This window comes from Sus scrofa, chromosome 15 (genome assembly GCF_000003025.6).
Source record: "Sus scrofa isolate TJ Tabasco breed Duroc chromosome 15, Sscrofa11.1, whole genome shotgun sequence".
Lineage (NCBI taxonomy): Eukaryota > Metazoa > Chordata > Mammalia > Artiodactyla > Suidae > Sus > Sus scrofa.
In genome coordinates, this window is record NC_010457.5 from 100,596,791 (window position 1) to 100,616,227 (window position 19,437).

At 37.7% G+C, this 19,437-nt stretch overlaps 1 protein-coding gene across 18 annotated transcripts in view; it reads left to right on the forward strand.

The window, feature by feature from the left end:
- Positions 1-19,437, forward strand: part of CCDC150 (coiled-coil domain containing 150) — a 95,186-nt gene that overhangs the window by 57,398 nt on the left and 18,351 nt on the right. For 11 of the 18 annotated variants that reach the window (XM_021074909.1, XM_021074917.1, XM_021074913.1 and 8 more), the window contains 5 exons: positions 1,693-1,800; positions 14,418-14,546; positions 15,736-15,905; positions 17,806-17,899; positions 18,689-18,858. In XM_021074909.1, coding sequence (XP_020930568.1) covers positions 1,693-1,800; positions 14,418-14,546; positions 15,736-15,905; positions 17,806-17,899; positions 18,689-18,858 — 671 coding nt within the window. The remainder of the gene's footprint in view (positions 1-1,692; positions 1,801-14,417; positions 14,547-15,735; positions 15,906-17,805; positions 17,900-18,688; positions 18,859-19,437) is intronic. The other 7 variants (XM_021074911.1, XM_021074918.1, XM_021074919.1 and 4 more) reach the window with 3 other exon arrangements.

Consider the following 19,437-nt stretch of genomic DNA (forward strand, 5'->3'; position numbering starts at 1 on the left):
CTTCCTTTTATTTTGTGCCTGTGTCCTCTTCTTTTTGGTTTTTGTGAATCTATTTTTTGTTTTTGATTTGTGGTTGCCCTGTTTTTCAAGTATGTTGACCCCTTCCTCTATCTGATTTTTAGACTGGTAGTTATATAGGCTCAAACACATTCTAAAAGAGTCTAAACTTTCTTATTCTTTCCCCACAGTTTATGACTTCGATGTCCTTTTTTACATCTTGATGTTTATCCTTTTGCCCTTATGTGTATCATTGCTTTCACAAGTAGGTTTTTTCTTTTTCCTGGATCCCTAACCACCTGGGCCTCAAGGGAACTCCTATGTCCTAGTTTATTTCTAATTTACCAAATGTACAGAAGGAGAAAAAAAAAACTAGGAAATTTATTAATTGCATTAAGTTTGAATACTTGCATTATAAAACACATAAAAATAAGTGTTCCTTTTCACCCATTTCTTAGGTGTCTCATAGTCTCTATAGTATTAGGTTTTTATAGTTTTACATTAAAAACATATGTAAGAGGGAAGATAGAGGTAGATGATTAAAAGGTATAAACAACTATGTATAAAATAAGCTACAAGGATATATTGTACAGCACAAACTATAGCCAGTGTTTTATAATAACTATAAATAGGATATAATCCCATAAAAACTGTGAATCACTGTGTTGTAACCTGAAATTTATGTAAATCAACTATTCCTCAATTAAAAAATATATCTATAGATAGATCATTTTAAACAATATGAAGATATGACCTTGCCCTAAATACTGCTTTTCCTGAGTCTGCCTGGTAAGCTAACTATGAAAGCTGCTTAGATTTTTATGACACAGAAACATTACATCTCTGAGGAACAGCAGGATTTATTTGTTTCTGTGTTCTTTCCTACTTCAATGTCCTGAATTAGAAATCCTTCTAAAAAAGAAACTTAATGTAAAAATTATGTATTTTATAGGTTAGAACATGCCATCTGACAAGCATTAAGACATTTTATTGAATACCGAGACTGAAAGTAGGTAAATTATCTGAGAAAAATTGTAGAATAAGGATATTCTGCATTTTGCTTGAGGGGCAAATCTAAAAGTCTTTGAGTGTTCATCAGTATTTTCCACGGGGTTCTAAGGTTAACAGTAGTTTGCTTGCATTTAAAATGAGAATAATTGTTGCATCAATACCTCTGTTTGGAGGCAGCCATTCTAATTCTGAACCCTAAGTGAAAACCACAGCACATGTTTTATACTGTACACTGAGGGAAAGAGCGATAGAAACAAGCAAAGTTGAGAGAAAGAATTCTGCTTGTGGAACAAGAGAGATTTCATGAGACAAAATGTGTTTTCATGTAACCTTTCCCAAAAAAGCAATATTGGCACTCAAATTTTAACAGTTCCTACAGTGTCCAGTAGCTACAACCAGTTTGTCCTCCAAAAGAGGGAAACAAGAAAAGATATCAAGAGAGGAAAAAGTTGATTTAAATTAAAAATTTTGAATGAAATTTTTCCTTATTTAGGGATAGGCTCAGTAATGTTAATTGTTGACTTGTATGAGAGGATTTGGGATAAGAAGAAAATGTACAAGAACAGGCAATTTGAGATCTGAGTCGATGTTCATGATTCTCTTCCCCCAAATGATCATTTTTCTTTAAAGATGTGAGTAGTCATCTTTATGAGTTTGCAAAGTTTTCTTCTGTTTTTCCTCTAGATAAAAGTTAAACAGCTAGAAGAACAACTACATTCTTTTACTGAAACCAGTTCACAGAATGACCATCTACGCAAGTTGAATAAGGCACTGGAGGGAAAATATGCTCAGGTGTGATTAACAGCTACAGAACAGATTGTTGTTATATTTTAATATAGCTTTTAAAAAAGTTGATGCCTTTCTCCCCATCTCACCACACAATCCCAGAAAGATGAATATTCGCTTCTTGATTCAATTTAACAAACATTTTTTAGTATATGTGCTGCTAAAGTGAGCTTAAACATTTTTTTTAAACAGACAGTGTGTACAAGTTTCTACTCAGCTATATAGGAATTCATAAAGATGTACTGGGACATACAGTTTTCTTATGTTCTAATTGGAGGATTGGGAATGTATTTAGGAAACTTTATTTTAGAACAAGAGATTATGCCTTTCAAAAACAAAGTAGCATCCATCATTATGATGAAAGCATTGAGGATCACTTTCATAGAGGAAGTGGTGTTTTGAGCCTTAAAACTTTTGGCAGGAGTTCCTGTTTTGGCTCTGTGATGATGTGGGTTCAATCCCTGGCCTCACTCAGTGTGTTAAGGATCCAGTGTTGCTGCAATCTGCAGTGGAGGTATTGCCATGGTGGTGGTATAGATAGATGGCAGCTAGAGCTCCAATTTGACCCCTGGCCTGGGGAACTTCCATATGCTGCATGTGTGGCTGTGCAAAGGGGGGAAAAAAAAAACACAAAAAAACTTTTGGCAGAGAGGAACAAGTTTGGTTTTATCTTTGGTTTTTGAGTTATAAGCAAATACAGAACTCAATACCAAGATAAACCTGCCACAGCATACTTGAAAGAGGTATTAATAGTGCAAGTGCTTACTTGTCAACATGGTGGCTATTGAGACTAAAAACCTTTCGTAGGTCACATAACATTTTAACAGATGAATAGAGAAAATTAGACAAACAAGATATATAATACATTTAGTAAAGAAAATAATCCAGGAATATGTTAAAGAAAGTGATTCATTTCAATGATTTATAAATTTACCACATTATTTTTCATTTTTAAGAGTCAGTGTAACTACCATATCTATAGCATTTGTGTATGTATACCCCTGGCAACCAAGGAACTAGAATGTGTCTTCAAACAGAATACTGCTAGGGTTCTAACCATCTGACTATACCGGTAAAGGAGGCCTCATTAGATACACTTTGTTTCTTCACTAGGACATACTTTATGCTTGTATTTTCTTCATTCTGAAAGCAGAGGAACACATTTTTAAGTATATTTTCCATTGCGACTTCATTGAGAACATAGTGTTGTTTCCCACAGTAAAAGCAGCACTTGTTGAAAAATAACTCTAGGTTTAAGTTGATTTTGTTTTTTTAATTGGTGATGCCTCCAAGAAAAAAGAAATCTCCAGAGAGGCCTGCCTCTTCAAAATTCCTTGAAAGCTACAGGCCCCATGTAAACTATGTGAAGGAACGAACTTCATCACTTGGTTTGCCCAGTGTTATTCCAAACCCTGTGCGCCGTGTGACCTTTGCACCTACTCTGACGTCTGTGAGAGCTTCTCAGGAGACTGGAGACTCTAGGATCTCTCTAAAGACTCTTTTGAATGCCATTAAAACCATGGAGGGAAGACTGGAAGGTAAAATAGACATTCTTGCCTCAAGACCATTACTAGATGATGAGTCATCAAATTTTCTTAACCGGGATTCGGTAAGTGAGGAACAGATTAAATCATAAGGAAATTTCAGATTTATTCAACAATGAAGAAAAATAGTAACATCTAGTAAGATAACGTTTTGAGGTGTGAGTGACGAGGAAATTACTTCTTCATAAATATGAACAACTGATAGTATAGCTCAGAATCATCGTTCTGGCCGTCACCTACTTAATTTTTGTTTTTGACATAGAAATGTCAGATTTGGCTTAACAGTAACCATTGAGGCTTTTTTTGTTGGTTTTTGTTTTTGTTTCATTTTTGGCCTCCCCATGGCATATGAAGTTCCCAGGCCAAGGATCAGATCTGAGCCACAGTTGCAACCTAGGCTGCAGTGGCGGCAGCACTGGATCCTTTAACCCACTGTGCCAGGCCGGAGATCTAACCTGCATCCTGGCACTGCAGAGACACCACTGATCCCGTTGCACTACAGCAGGAACTCCAAGAATTTTTTGTTTTTTTGTTTTTGTTTTTGTTTTTGTTTTTTTGTCTTTTTGCCATTTCTAGGGCTGCTCCCACGGCATGTGGAGGTTCCCAGGCTAGGGGTCTAATTGGAGCAGCGCCACAGCAACGCGGGATCCGAGCCACGTCTGCAACCTACACCACAGTTCATGGCTACGCCGGATCCTTAACCCACTGAGCAAGGCCAGGAATCAAACCCGCAACCTCATGGTTCCTAGTTGGATTCATTAACCACTGAGCCACAATGGGAACTTTAGGAACTCCAAGAATTTTTTTAATCTAATTTTCATTTCTAAAAATTTGTTAATATGTTAATAATGTTAACATTTATATTAAAGTATTTGGGTAAAGCTAGATTTTAAAATAGAAATACATGTGAGCTCCCTGGTTAAACATCTGGCATTATTGCTGCTAGTAGCAGTATGGATTTGGAACTTCTGCAGGCTCCAGGTGTGGCCAATTAAGTAAATAATTAAAAAAATAATAAAATAGAAATACAGTAGATGCATAGTATTACACTTAGAATGGATAAGCAATGAGGTCCTCCTGCTATTAGCACAGGGAACTATATCCAGTCTCTTGGAATAGACCATGATGGAAGATAATATAAGAAAGGGAATATATATATATATATATATATGTATGTATGTATGTATGTATATGTATGACCGGGTCACTTTGCTATACAGTAGAAATTGGCACAAAATTGCAAATAAATTATAATAATAATTTTAAAAAGAAGGGAGTTCCCGTCGTGGTGTAGTGGTTAACGAATCCGACTAGGAACCATGAGGTTGCGGGTTCAATCCCTGGCCTCAGTGGGTTAAGGATCCAGCATTGCCATGAGCTGTGGCTCTGGTGTAGGCCGGCGGCTACAGCTTTGATTAGACCCCTGGCCTGGGAACCTCCATATGCCACAGGAGCAGCCCTAGAAATGGCAATGCCAGATCCGAGCCGTGTCTCCCACCTATACCACAGCTCACAGGAACGCTGGATCCTTAACCCACTGAGCAAAGTCAGAGAATGAACTTGCAACCTCATGGTTCCTAGTCAGATTCGTTAACCTCTGTGCCACAACGGGAACTCCAGTATTGTTTGTTAATAGCAAAAGACCAGGAACAACCAAAATTCCATCAATAAGAGACTGGCTAAACAAATCATGGTGTATCCATGGTTTGAAATAGTGTTTGAAGATTTTTTTTTTTTTTTTGTCTTTTTGCTATTTCTTGGGCAGCTCCCGCGGCATATGGAGGTTCCCAGGCTAGGGGTCGAATCGGAGCTGTAGCCGCCGGCCTACGCCAGAGCCACAGCAACGCGGGATCCAAGCCACATCTGCAACCTACACCACAGCTCACGGCAACGCCGGATCGTTAACCCACTGAGCAAGGGCAGGGACCGAACCCGCAACCTCATGGTTCCTAGTCGGATTCGTCAACCACTGCGCCATGACGGGAACTCCAGTGTTTGAAGATATTTTATATATATATATATATATGATAATAGTAGATATAATATATATACTATATATTATAAAAGATATAGTATATATACTATATGTTATAGAAGATATATACACACACTATGATCTATACCTTAATAACATATATATTAGGTTAAAACAGTATCAGAAGAGTATACATAGAACTGTACTATTTGTGTGCAAAAGAGTGGAAGAATGAATAATATATGCATACTATTCACTTTTGCATAGATTCTCTAAAATGAATCATAATAAATTGGCAACATTATTTTTGAGGATGGAAACTGGGTGGCTAGGGGATTTTTACTTTATCCTTTTGTACCTTAAGAATAAAGTTAATGAGCTACCTATCCAGAATAAACTTATGATCATTTTATTTTCAACAAATCTATAGAGAGAGGACGGTCTTTTCTACAAATGGTTATCATAGTAAAAACAAGAAAAAATATCTTTGATCCAGACCTTTTCCCATATATAAAAATTAACTCAAAATGGATGAGAACCCAAATGTAAAACCTTAAACCATAAAACTTCTAGAAGAAAGTACAGGAAGAAATCTTTCTGATCCTGAATTACACAAAGATTTTTTTAGATTTGACATCAAAAGCGAGATCCATAAAGAAAAAAGAAATTGACAGCTTATGCTCTTCAAAGACCTTTTTAAGAAAATGAAGACGCTGGGGAAGAAAATTTGCAAACCATGTTATCAACAAAGGTTTTGCCTCCAGAATGTATTAAAAACTCTCAAAACTCACTAAGAAGGAAACAACCCAATAAAGAGAATGGGCAAAGTATTTGAACACGTATTTCACCAAAAAGAGGATAAATAAGCACTTGAAAAAGTGTTACACATCAGTCATTATGGAAATGCAAGTTAAGACCACAGTGAGATACTACCATGCACTACTGGAAGGAGATACTACCGTACCCTGATTATACCAAGTGGTAGTGAAGATGTGAAAGAACTCTTAACATTGCTAAAGTGAATGTAAAATCTTTCAACCACTTTGGACAGTAGTTTGACAGTTTCTTTACAAGTAAAACATTTTTACTATCCTATGACCCAGCCAGTCCATTCCTGAATATTTACCAAAGATAAATGAAAGCATATATCTACATAAAGATTTATACACCACTGTCCAGAACAGTTCTATTTGTAACAGCTTAAAACTGGAACAACTCGGGTGTCTGGCAGGTGATCAGATAATAGAATACGGTTCAGCAACAGAAAGGAATGAGCTATTGATACCTGCAGAAGATTGATTGAATCTCAAAATAGCTGCTGAGTGAAAGAAACCATTCAAAAATGAGTGCATAAAATATGATTTCATTTATATAAAATTTTAGAAAATAAAAACAAATATATTGTGACAGAAAACAGGTCAGTGGTGGCCTTGGGCGGACATGTAGGAACATGGAGAGGTAGAAGGAGGAGATTACAAAAAGGCATGAGAGAACTTTTCAGATAACGGAAATGTTCGTCATTGTGATGATGGTCTCAAGAGTTGATACATATATCAAAATTGAACGCTTTAAATATTCACAGCTTATTGTAGGTCAAGTATATCTCAGTGAAGCTGTTTAAAAAATAATGTGAATGTATTATTTATACAAAAAATTATTTTTAAATGTTTAACGTTTTTTCATTTTCTAAAGTTTTATTATAGTTGATTTACAATGTTGTGATGATTTCCACTGTGCAACGAAGTGAGGCAGTTATACAACATGTACACATATCCATTCTCTTTCAGATTCCTTTTTTTTTTTTTTTTTAGGGCCACACCCGCGGCATATGGAGGTTCCCAGGCTAAAGGTTGAATCGGAGCTGTTGCTGCCGGCCTTTGTTTGTTTGTTTGTTTGTTTGTTTTTTATTTTCCCACAGCCACAGCAATGCAGGATCCGCGCCAATTCTGCAGCCTACACCACAGCTCATGGCAATGCCTACCCACTGAGTGAGACCAGGGACGAACCCACAATCTCATGGTCACTAGTTGGATTCGTTTCCACTGTGCCACAACGGGAACTCCTCTTTCAGATTCTTTTCCCACATAGATCATCACAGAATATTGGGTAGAGTTCTCTGTACTATACTGCAGGTCCCCACTGGCCAATCATTCCACATACTTTAGAATGCATATGCCAATCCCAAACCTGTCCATCCCTCCCCCCTCCACCTGTCCTCTTTGGGAACCCTAAGTTTGTTTTCAAAGACTGAGTCTGTTTCTGTTGTGCAAATAGGTTCATTTGTATCTTTTTAAGTGTTCCATATATAAGTGATATCATATGATGTCTGTCTTTCACTGTCTAGTTTCACATAGTATGATAATCTCTAGGTCCATCCACATTGTTGCAAATGGCAATTATTTCATTCTTTTTTTTATAGCTGAGTAATATTCCATTGTATATATGTACCACATCTTCTTTATCCATTTCTCTGTAAATGGACGTTTAGGTTGTTTTCATATCTTAGCTGTGGCAAATAGTGCTGTAATGAATATTGGGATGCATGTATCTTTTCAAATTACGGTTTTCTCCAGATAGATGCCCAGGAGGGGATTTCTGATCATATGGTAGTTCTATTTTTAGTTTTTTAAGGAACCTCTATACCGTTTTTCATAGTGGTTGTACAAATTTACATTCCTACCAACACTATAGGAGGGTTCCCTTTTCTCTGCACCCTCTCCAGCATTTATTGTTTGTAGACTTTTTGATGATGGCCATTCTGGCTGGTATAAGGTAGTACCTCATAGTAGTTTTGATTTGCATTTCTCTAATAATTAGCTATGTTGAGCATCTTTTTATGTTTTTTGACCACCTGTATGTCTTTGGAGAAATGCTCATTTAGGTCTTATGTCCATTTTTTGATTGGGTTGTTGTTGTTTTGGTATTGAGCTATATGAGTTGTTTGTATATTTTGTAGATTAATCCCTTGTCAGTCACATAATTTGCAGTTATTTACTCCCATTCTGTGGATTATTTTTTCGTTTTGTTTATGGTTTCCTTTGCTGCATAAACTTTTGAGTTTAATTAGGCCCAATTGGTTTATTTTTGTATCAGATGATCAAGTGTTAACTCTTCTTGAAATGTTTGATAGAATTCATTTGTGAAGCCATTTAGTCCTGAATTTTTGTTTGTTGGGAGTTTTTGTTTGTTTGTTTGTTTGTTTGTTTTTTATTTTCCCACTGTACAGCAAGGGGGTCAGGTTATCCTTACATGTATACATTACAATTATATTTTTCCCCCACCCTTTCTTCTGTTGCAACATGAGTATCTAGACAAAGTTCTCAATGCTATTCAGCAGGATCTCCTTGTAAATCTATTCTAAGTTGTGTCTGATAAGCCCAAGCTCCTGATCCCTCCCACTTCCTCCCCCTCCCATCAGGCAGCCGCAAGTCTCTTCTCCAAGTCCATGATTTTCTTTTCTGAGATGTTCATTTGTGCTGGATATTAGATTCCAGTTATAAGTGATATCATACGGTATTTGTCTTTCTGGCTCATTTCATTCAGTATGAGGTTCTCTAGTTCCATCCATGTTGCTGCAAATGGCATTATGTCATCCTTTTTTATGGCTGAGTAGTATTCCATTGTGTATATATACCACCTCTTCCGAATCCAATCATCTGTTGATGGACATTTGGGTTGTTTCCATGTCCTGGCTATTGTGAATAGTGCTGCAATGAACATGCGGGTGCATGTGTCTCTTTTAAGTAGAGTTTTGTCCGGATAGATGCCCAAGAGTGGGACTGCGGGGTCATATGGAAGTTCTATGTATAGATTTCTAAGGTATCTCCAAACTGTTCTCCATAGTGGCTGTACGAGCTGACATTCCCACCAACAGTGCAGGAGGGTTCCCTTTTCTCCACAGCCCCTCCAGCACTTGTTATTTGTGGATTTATTAATGATGGCCATTCTGACTGGTGTGAGGTGATATCTCATGGTAGTTTTGATTTGCATTTCTCTCATAATCAGCGATGTTGAGCATTTTTTCATGTGTTTGTTGGCCATCTGTATATCTTCTTTGGAGAAATGTCTATTCAGGTCTTTTGCCCATTTTTCCATTGATTGATTGGTTTTTTTGCTGTTGGGTTGTATAAGTTGTTTATATATTCTAGAGATTAAGCCCTTGTCAGTTGCATCATTTGAAACTGTTTTCTTGTTGGGAGTTTTTAAATCATAGTTTCAATTTCAGTACTTGTTATTGGTCCATTAATATTTTCTATTCTTCCTGGTCCAGTCTTTATAAGAATTTGAATATTTTTTTTCTAGGTTGCCCATTTTATTGGCCTATAGTTGCTTGTAGTAGTCCCTTGTGATCCTTTGCATTTCTTTGATGACCATTGTAACTTCTCCTTTTTCATTTCTAATTTTATTGAGACCTGTCTCTTTTTTTTTTTTTTTTATGAGTCTACCCAGGGTTTTATCAATTTTGTTGATCTTTTCAAAAAACTAGATTTTAGTTTCACTGACCTTCTCTATTGTTTTCTTCACCTCTATCTTATTTAGAATGCTCTGATCTTTTTTATTTCTTCTACTCACTTTATGTTTTGTTTATTCTTCTTTCTTTAGCTGTCTTTGGTGTAAGGTTAGGATGTTTATTTGAGAATTTTTTTGTTTCCTGAGGTAGGCCTATATTGTTATAAGCTTCCCTCCTAAAACTGCTTTTGCTACATCTCATAGGCTTTGGATCATTATGTCTTCATTGTCATTTGTCTCTGTCTCTGTGTGTGTCTCTCTCTCTCTCTCTCTCTCTCTCTCTCTCTCTCTCTATATATATATATATATATATATATATATATATATCTTTTTAGGGCCACACCCATGGCATGTGGAGGTTCCCAGGCTAGGGGTCTAATCAGAGCTGTAGCTGCCAGTCTATACCACAGCCACAGCAACGCCAGATTCGAGCCGTGTCTGCTGCTGATACCACAGCTCACAGCAATGCCGGATCCTTAACCCACTGAGTGAGGTCACTGAGTGAGTGGTTCCTAATTGGATTCATTTCCACTATGCCATGACAGTAACTCCCTCTAGGTATATTTTTTAAATTTCCTCTTTGATTTCTTCAGTGATCCATTGGTTATTTAGTACCATATTGTTTAGTGTCCATGTGTTTGTGGGGTTTTTTGCAGTTTTTTTTTCTTGTTGATTTCTAGTTTTATAGCAATGTGATCAGAAATGATGCTTGATATGATTTCAATTTTCTTAAATTACTGAGCTTGTTTTGTGGTCCAGAATGTGATCTAACCTAGAGAATGTATTTTGTGCACTTGAGAAGAATGTGTATTCTGCTGCTTTTGGATACAATATTCTATAAATAAAAACAAAGTCCATTTGGTCTAATACATCATTTAAGGCTGCGTTTTATTGATTTTTTTTGTCTGGATGATCTGTCTATTGCTATTAGTGGGGTGTTAAAGTCACCCACTATTATTGCGTTGTTGTCTATTTCTTCTTTTATGGCTATTAGCAGTTGTCTTATATGTTGGATGCATATATAATTGTCATATCTTCTTCTTGGATTGATCCTTTGATTTATTATGTAATGATCTTCTTTTGTCTCTTGTAACTGTCCTAAAGTCTATTTTGTCTCATATAACTATTGGTACTCCAGCTTTTGATTTCCATTTGCATGGAATATCTTCTTCTATCCTCTCACTTTCAGTTTGTATATGTCCCAAGAACTAAAGTGGTCCTCTTGTAAACAGCATATATATAGGTCTTGTTTTGTATCCACTCAGCCAGTGTATGTCTTTTGGTTGGAGCATTTGGTCCATTTACATTTAAGGTAATTATTAATATGTATGTTTTTATTGCCATTTTAATCATTGTCTTGGATTTGTTTTTGTTGGTCTTTCTTCTTCCCTTCTTTTATTCTCTTGTGGTTTGATGATTGTCTTTAGCGTTGTGTTTGGATTGCTTTTTCTTATTTTTGTGTGTATCTATTGTAGATTTTTGGTTTGCAGGTACCATGAAGTTTTGGTATAGGAGTGAAATACACACACACACAAACACGATCGTTTTAAGTTGCTGGTCTCTTAATTGCAAATGCATCTCCAATATCCTGCCCTCATAATTGCTGGGTTTGATATCATATTTGTGGATGATTTCCTACATTTACTATGTGTTTGCCTTTACTGGTGAGCCTTCCCATTTGTAGTTTTCTTGTTTCTAATTGTGACCTTTTCTACCTAGAGAAATTCCCTAAGTACTTGTTGTAAAGCTGGTTTGTTGGTGCTGAATTCTCTTGAGTTTTTGCTTGTCTGTAAAGCTTTTGATTTCTCCTTTAAATTGGAATGAGAGCCTTGCTGGGTAGAATACTCTTAGTTGTAGGTTTTTTCCTTTCACCATTTTAAGTATATTGTGCCACTCCCTTCTGGCCTGCAGAGTTTCTGCTGAAAAATCAGCTGATAATCTTATCAGGGTTCCCCTTGTATGTTATTTGTTGCTTTTCTCTAGCTGCTCTCAATCTTTCCTCTTTGTCTTTAAATTTGGTCAGTTTGATTAATATTTGTCTTATGGTGTTCCTCCTTGGGTTTATTCTATACAGTATTTGTTTTGCTTCCTGGATTTAAGGGAATGATTCCTTTCCCATGTTAGTGAAAAGTTTTCAGCTATTATTTCTTCAAATATTTTCTTCTCCTTCTAGCACCTCTATGATGTGAATGTTGGTGCATTTAAAGCTGTAGCCAGAGTTCTCTTAGACTGTTCTCATTTCTTTTCATTCTTTTTTTCTTTTATTCTGTTCCATATCAGTGATTTCCACCAGTCTTCTTCCACCTTACTTATTCGTTCCTCTGCCTCCCATATTCTGCTACTGGTTCCTTTTAGTGAATTTTTGACTTCAGTTATTTTATTTTGCATCTCTCCTTGTTTAATCTTTAAATCTTCTATTTCTTTGTTAAACATTTCTTGTAGTATATTGATTTTTGCCTTTAGTTTTTTCCGAGATCTTGGGTTATCTGTACTGTGATTACTCTACAAAGTCTTTTTCATGGAGATTGCTTATCTCCAGTTTATTTAGCTGGTTTTCTAGGGTTTTGTCTTATTCCTTCATCTGCTCATATTTCTCTGCTGTTTCATTTTGTGTAGTTTTCTGTTTGGTCTCCTTTTTGCAGGCTACAGGGTTATGGCCTCTCCTGCTTCAGGTATCTACTCCCTTGTGGGTGAACTTGATACAGGGGCTCATGGTAGGTTTACTGATGGGAGGGACTGGTGCCTGCCCACTGGTAGGTGGAGCTGAGTCTTGTCCTTCTAGCAGGTGGGGCGTTGTCTCTGGGTATGATTCAAGGTCGCTGTGTGCCTGGAAGGACTTTAGGCAGCTGATAGGTGGGGCTGTGTTCCCACTCTGTTTGTTGTTTGGCCTGGGGCTTCTCAGCCCTAATGGGTGAGGCCATATTCTTCCAAAATGGCAGCCTGCACAGGAGCTTACACCAATAATTATTTCCTGGGATCTCAGCTTCCAATGTCCTGCCCCCACAGCAAGCCACAGCCACACCCTGCTTTCCCAGGAGACCCTCCAACATCTGCAGGTAGGTCTGACCCAGATTCCTATGGAATCCTTGCTTTTCCCTGGGACCCAGTGCACATAAAACCCTGTGCACACTCTCCAAGAGTAGATTCTCTGTTTTCCCCACTTCCGTAGAGCTCATGTGCTCAAACCCTGCTGGCCTTTCAACATCAAATGCTCTGGAGGCTCCTCCTCCCAGTGCTAGACCCCCAGGCTGGGGAACCCGATGCGGGGTTCAGAACTCAACTCCAGAGCCTCTGCAATATAGTTATTTTCCAGTTTGTGGGTTTCCTACCCAGCAGTCATTGGATTGCTTATGTCATGAAAGTGCCCTTACTAACATCTTGATGTGGCTTCTTTTTTGTCTTTGGGTGTAGGATATCTTTTTAGTAGCTTCCAGTCTATTTTGTTGATGATTGTTCAGCAGTTAGTTGTAATTTTAGTGTTTTCATTGAGAGGAGGTGAGCTTGAGTCCTACTACTCTGCCGTCTTGTCTCCACACTCTCAGTTCTATATCTTGATTTTGGTGGTCCCAGGAATACAAGCATGAGATCAAATACCTAGAGTTTTGTTTTGTTTTGTTTTTTGTCTTTTGTCCTTTTAGGGCCACACCTGTGGCATATGGAGGTTCCCAGGCTAGGGGCCTAATCAGAGCTGTAGACACTGGCCTACACCAGAGCCACAGCAAGGTGGGATCCAAGCCGTGTCTGCGACCTACTCCACAGCTTATGGCAACGCTGGATCCTTAACCCACTGAGAAAGTCCAGGGACTGAACCCAAAACCTCATGGTTCCTAGTCGGTTTCGTTAACCACTGAGCCAATACAGGAACTCCATAGCTTTGCACACAGGTACATACATAGATGAATGTATGTTTAAAAAATGGTGAAAACTAAATTCTGTAGTCCACTTAATAGTCATCTACCAAAGTCAATTTCCTGCTTTTAATGTTGAACTACAACAATATAGGATGTCACCTTTAGAAGCAGGGTGAAGAGTGCATGGGGACTCTGCACTAATTGTGTAACATCCTGTGAAGCCATAATTATTTCTAAATAACATGTCTTTTAAGAGAGCAGTATTTAAAACTACTGATTATCTGAAATGATTGTATATTCTAAAAGTGTTTCAGGGATATGAAATTCTGATACTTCTAGTTAGGATTAGTTCATCTGTAACACTGTTTTCTTAACACTATTTAGTACTGTAGTAAACATCTCTGCTTTTATTATGTTAATTTACATTGTGTTTTCAAGTTATATGATAATCAATTTCTCCCCCTTGTCATCTTACTGTCATAGTCTTATCTCCTTTATCCCTCATTCAGTGCTTTCATAGAGATTAACATATGTTAGAGATTTGCCCAGTTAATTAACAATTTTTTTTTTGCTTTATAGTTTTTAGGGGAAAAAACAGCTACTAATGCTGGTTTTTATTTATAATAGTGGATAAGCATATTTAATTAAACATTTTCTGTTTGGTTTCTAAACTTCTGTGCCTTATTGTAATTGTGGATTAATTGTGCTTTGAGAAAATCATTTTCATTTCATTTTTCTACAAAGGTGAAATCTATTCTTGAAAAGAATGAAGAGGAGCTCTCACGAGCAGTGAAGGGTCGTGATGCAGCCCTGAAAGAGAGTCAGAAGTTGAAAGGGGACCTTGAGGCCTTGGAGGACAGGGAGAACAAGAAGGCAAGGCATCAGTCCTTACTAAAGTCTGTTACTGAGATGGAGTGCTTCTGAAGTCTCTCATGAGCCCTAGTCTTTCATTTTTTATTACATTTAGTAAAAAAGATAGAGAATTGATCAGAAAGGGATTTTTTTTTTCCTAGAGAAAAGATAACGTTAGAAGAATTTTAAAGTATTTCCCATAGGAGTTCCCATCATGGCTCAGTGATTAATGAATCCGACTAGGAACCATGAGGTTTCGGGTTCAATCCCTGGCCTTGCTCAGTGGGTTAAGGATCTGCTGTTGCCATGTGCTGTGGTGTAGGTTGCAGATGTGGCTCAGATCCTGCACTGCTATGGCTCTGGTTTAGGCCGGCGGCTACAGCTCCAATTAGACCCCTAGCCTAGGAACCTCCATGTACCATGGGTGCAGCCCTAGAAAAGACAAAAGACAAAAAAATTAGACCCCTAGCCTAGGAACCTCCATGTACCATGGGTGCAGCCCTAGAAAGGACAAAAGACAAAAAAAAAAAAAAAAAAAAAAAAAGTATTTCCCATAAAAATACATGATCTAACTCTCAAAGGTGTTTTTTTTTGTTTTTTTTTTTTCCTTCCTGAATGCATCTTCCTAACACATCTGACCTTGGTAATAATAATCACCTATTTATGTTTTATTAACGTGATATAATACTATTATGATTTTATGTTGAATTAAATCATCAAATGCTTTTACTTAACACAGTGTTTGTGCTCATTGGAAAGAGATGTCACATCCCAGACTTCTTGAGAGGGCTGTTGAGTTACATCATTCTTCAGCAGTTTCCAATTTCTTATGGTCTTTTTACCTCAGATAATTCTGGTGGAATTCAGACGTGTTATCTTCTGCCACCGTGGTAAGATTAGCTGAGCGGGGCCAGCGAGGGCCAGCCTGAGACCACCTCTAGACCCAAGAATTTGTTGATCCTGATGCTTCTAGTTAATATATGTGCTGTGACATGACAGTAGTTAGCAAGCGCTACAGAGTGATTTCATAGGGTTTAGGGTCTAGTTTTCTTTTTCTCAAAGTCACAATAACTTGAACAAGGTAAAATTGTTCCTCTTAGCATTCTACAGACCTGGTTTCCATACTCTTTTTTGGAAGTCATGGGACTCAGCAGCAGAAGCATAACCAGAAAGGATCCAGATATCTTTATCTTGTTCTACTTTCTATTAGGTGGGGAACTTTCAGCGACAATTGGCAGAGGCTAAAGAAGACAACTGCAAAGTTACAATCATGTTGGAGAATGTGTTGGCTTCTCACAGTAAGATGCAAGGTGCTCTGGAAAAGGTGCAAATAGAGCTTGGGCGGAGGGATTCAGAGATTGCAGGCCTCAAGAAAGAAAGGTACCAGAGATGATTTTTCTGTTTTTGTACTTGCATTTTTCTGCTGAATCATAGTAAGGAACAGTGTGCAATTAAGAAACAGTCACCTTAGGAGTTCCCGTCGTGGCTCAGTGGTTAACGAATCCGATGAGGAACCATGAGGTTGCGGGTTCAATCCCTGGCCTCGCTCAGTGGGTTAAGGATCCGGCATTGCTGTGAGCTGTGGTGTAGGTCGCAAACTCGGCTCAGATCCCATGTTACTGTGGTTCTGGTGTAGGCCGGTGGCTACAGCTCCGATTCAACCCCTAGCCTGGGAACCTCCATATGCTGGGGAGCAGCCCAAGAAATGGCAAAAAGACAAAAACAAACAAACAAACAAACAAAAACAGTCACTTTATATTGCTTGCTTTGTGGAAAAATTAGCCAAATGATATTTAAAGAACTAGCAAATTCAGGAAAATCTAGAATTAGAGTAAATATGATTTCCAAAAATTCAAAACTCCCATATTTTGTAGTGAAGTAAATGGGTATCTTGCTGTTTTCTTTTGTTGGTTTTGTTTTTTGTTTTTTGTTTTGTTTTGTTTTGTTTTTGCTTTTTTGGGGCTGCACTTGCAGCATATGGAGGTTCACAGGCTAGGGATTGAATCAGAGCTGCTGCTGCCAGTCTACACCACAGCCACAGCAACGTGGGATCCGAGTCCAAGCTGCATCTGTGACCTTCACCACAGCTGGATCCTTAACCCACTGAGTGAGGCTGGGGATCAAACTTTCATCCTCATGGATACTAACTAGTTGGGTTCACTACCACTGAACCACAGTGGGAACTCCTATCCTTGCTGTTTTCTATACCATATAAATCTGCCCTTGGGTCTACAGAATAGTAATTGTCAAGGTAATTGAAGCTAAGCACCTACCTTTGTTTGTATTAATTATCCATTTGTTAATGTCCTTTTTAAGATTAATCATTATTTTAGTGAATCATTCTAAGAACTACTTCTAGCCATGCTTTATAAATGAACTCCTTTGTTTCAAAAATTATATAAACCTTTCCCCTTTAAGTTAATGAGCAAATGGTTTGAGTTTAATAAGGCCTTTATGATATAATGTGTGTATTAATGCTGCACATTGCCTCTCTATTATGGGAGAACAAATGACTTTTATATTTTTCTTTTTTCTTTCTTTTTTTTTTTTTTTTTTTTTTGTCTTTTTGCCTTTTCTAGGGCTGCTCCTGCAACATATGGGTGTTCTCAGGCTAGGGGTCCAATCGGAGCTGTAGCCACCGGCCTACACCAGAGCCACGGCAACATGGGATCCAAGCCGCATCTGCGACCTACACCACAGCTCAGGGCAACGCCAGATCCTTAACCCACTGAGCAAGGCCAGGGATCGAACCTGCAGCCTAATGGTTCCTAGTCAGATTCGTTGACCACTGTGCCACAATGGGAACTCCAACTTTTATATTTTTCATTGTGTTTTTTTACATACTATGACTCTATATTACTTTTGAATTAAAAAAAAAAGTCAAGGGGATGGTATTAAAAATAGTTTATTCACGAAATTCTAGGTAAAAAGCAAAAAATCCCAAGAGCAAGCCAGTCCAGCTAGAGGTATACTAATGATATATATAGTATAAAATTACCAGCCCATAAGTTAGTAATTAACATTGATAGTTTAATGTATCATGCTAAATTGATTCATAGATGGGACAAATATTTAATGCTCAGGAGAATTAGTTTCTTAACCTAACTACTGCAGACTACAGCTGAGGCTACATATTATCACCTGCCAACTCTCAGATAATCTGAGTGTCTATATTGCCCACAACATATGTCATTTGAACTTCCTGGAAGAGTGCCGTGTAACTCCCAATTGTATAACTTCTAGATGGTTCTTTTTAATAGCTCTGTGCTCTCCATTTTAGGGCTCTAAATCAACAGCGGGTGCAAAAGCTGGAAGCAGAAGTGGATCAGTGGCAGGCCAGAATGCTTGTGGTGGATGCCCAGCACAACAGTGAGGTAGAGGCCAGGTTTATATAGATGGTAATGTTGATATTTTTTATTTTATTGGGATATTGCTATTTGGAAAAAATGGAGTAAAACAATCAAGTAAATTTCCAAAGTCTGAGTTTTGGACAGTGACATATTTACAAATTAGAAATGGGTCTATAATCTTACAGTGAGTTATTTATTGGCAAGCCAGGACCACAATTATGTCTAATTCCTCGTCTTATACAGTCTATATTCTTTTCACGTATTAATGCACAAGTGATTATAGAAGTTAAATGGCTTAGAAAATATAACTTCAGTCATAAGTAGCTAGAGTGATCCTACTAGGTAAGGAGACACATACTCACATGTGTGTTCACAGGTGTATACACACCTGAATATGTATCTGTACATATGCACATATGTAAAATACACAGAGATAAATTCATATAAATAAGGTTTTTCTAGGAGGATACACAAGGAACAGTTGCCACTTCTTATCTATGTAGGCAGTGAGACCAGAGAGTCATAGGATCAGGAATTTACTAACTAGTTTAAAATTTTAGAAATTAAGATAAATAAGTTGGCTCTATTTTCCAAATCTCTCTAGTGACTAATGGAGCATACCCTTTCCATCGCCTTCTAAGCATCTCCTAAGTACTGTCTGTAATAAATTCTCACATATATATTCCAGGCATCTGGAGTCTTCACTTCTAATTCCAAGTAATAATTTTTTTAAAGTATAAAGAGTGAATATATAGTGTTATGGACTTCCTGTATCTGTTACGGTGCAATTAAAAACAATCTTCTATCTTTCAGATGGAGCCTCTGCAGAAAGCTCTAGACATTGCTAGAGAAGACAACAGGAAACTGGCTATGAGCCTGGAGCAAGCTCTCCAGACAAATAATCATCTGCAAACAAAGCTTGATCATGTTCAAGAGAAATTGGAAAACAAAGAACAAGAGCTACAGAATTTGGAAACCTTCAAGTAAGGGCAGCACAGTCACGGTGAAATTAGGGAAGCTCCTCTGGGAGAGTACGTTTGGCTCATTCACATAAACCAGTTAAACCCTTCTCCCTACTTTGAGCTTGTACTCCTAGCAGAGCTTTGAAGGAGACAGGTGTAGCTGAGCTGCAATGGACACTGGTTGGCTGGGTACGCTCCCTTTAACTCTTCCTCCCTCTGGTGTCCATCTTCCTCTGTACATGAAGCTTACACCAAGTTGGAAGGGACACTTGGTTTTTTTTTTTTTTTTTTTTTTTTTTTTGCCAAACCTTTTCTATCAAAAACTTATGTGTCTTTTAAAAGCATGAATTAGAAAAGGAATAGCAGCAGCCCGGATGGGAATAACCCCTCTGGGAATGGGATAACTCCATCTAACAGATGCTAGACCATTCATTGTTTTCATTTTTGGCCTGAATTAGTTAGGTCAAACCCATCAAGTTCAGGTCAAGCTACTAAAGCTTTTTCTTAAACTGTATCTAGATAAATTTTTTTTTTCTTTTTAGGGCAGCACCCTCGACATATGGAAATTCCCAGGCTAGGGGTTGAATTGGAGCTGCAGCC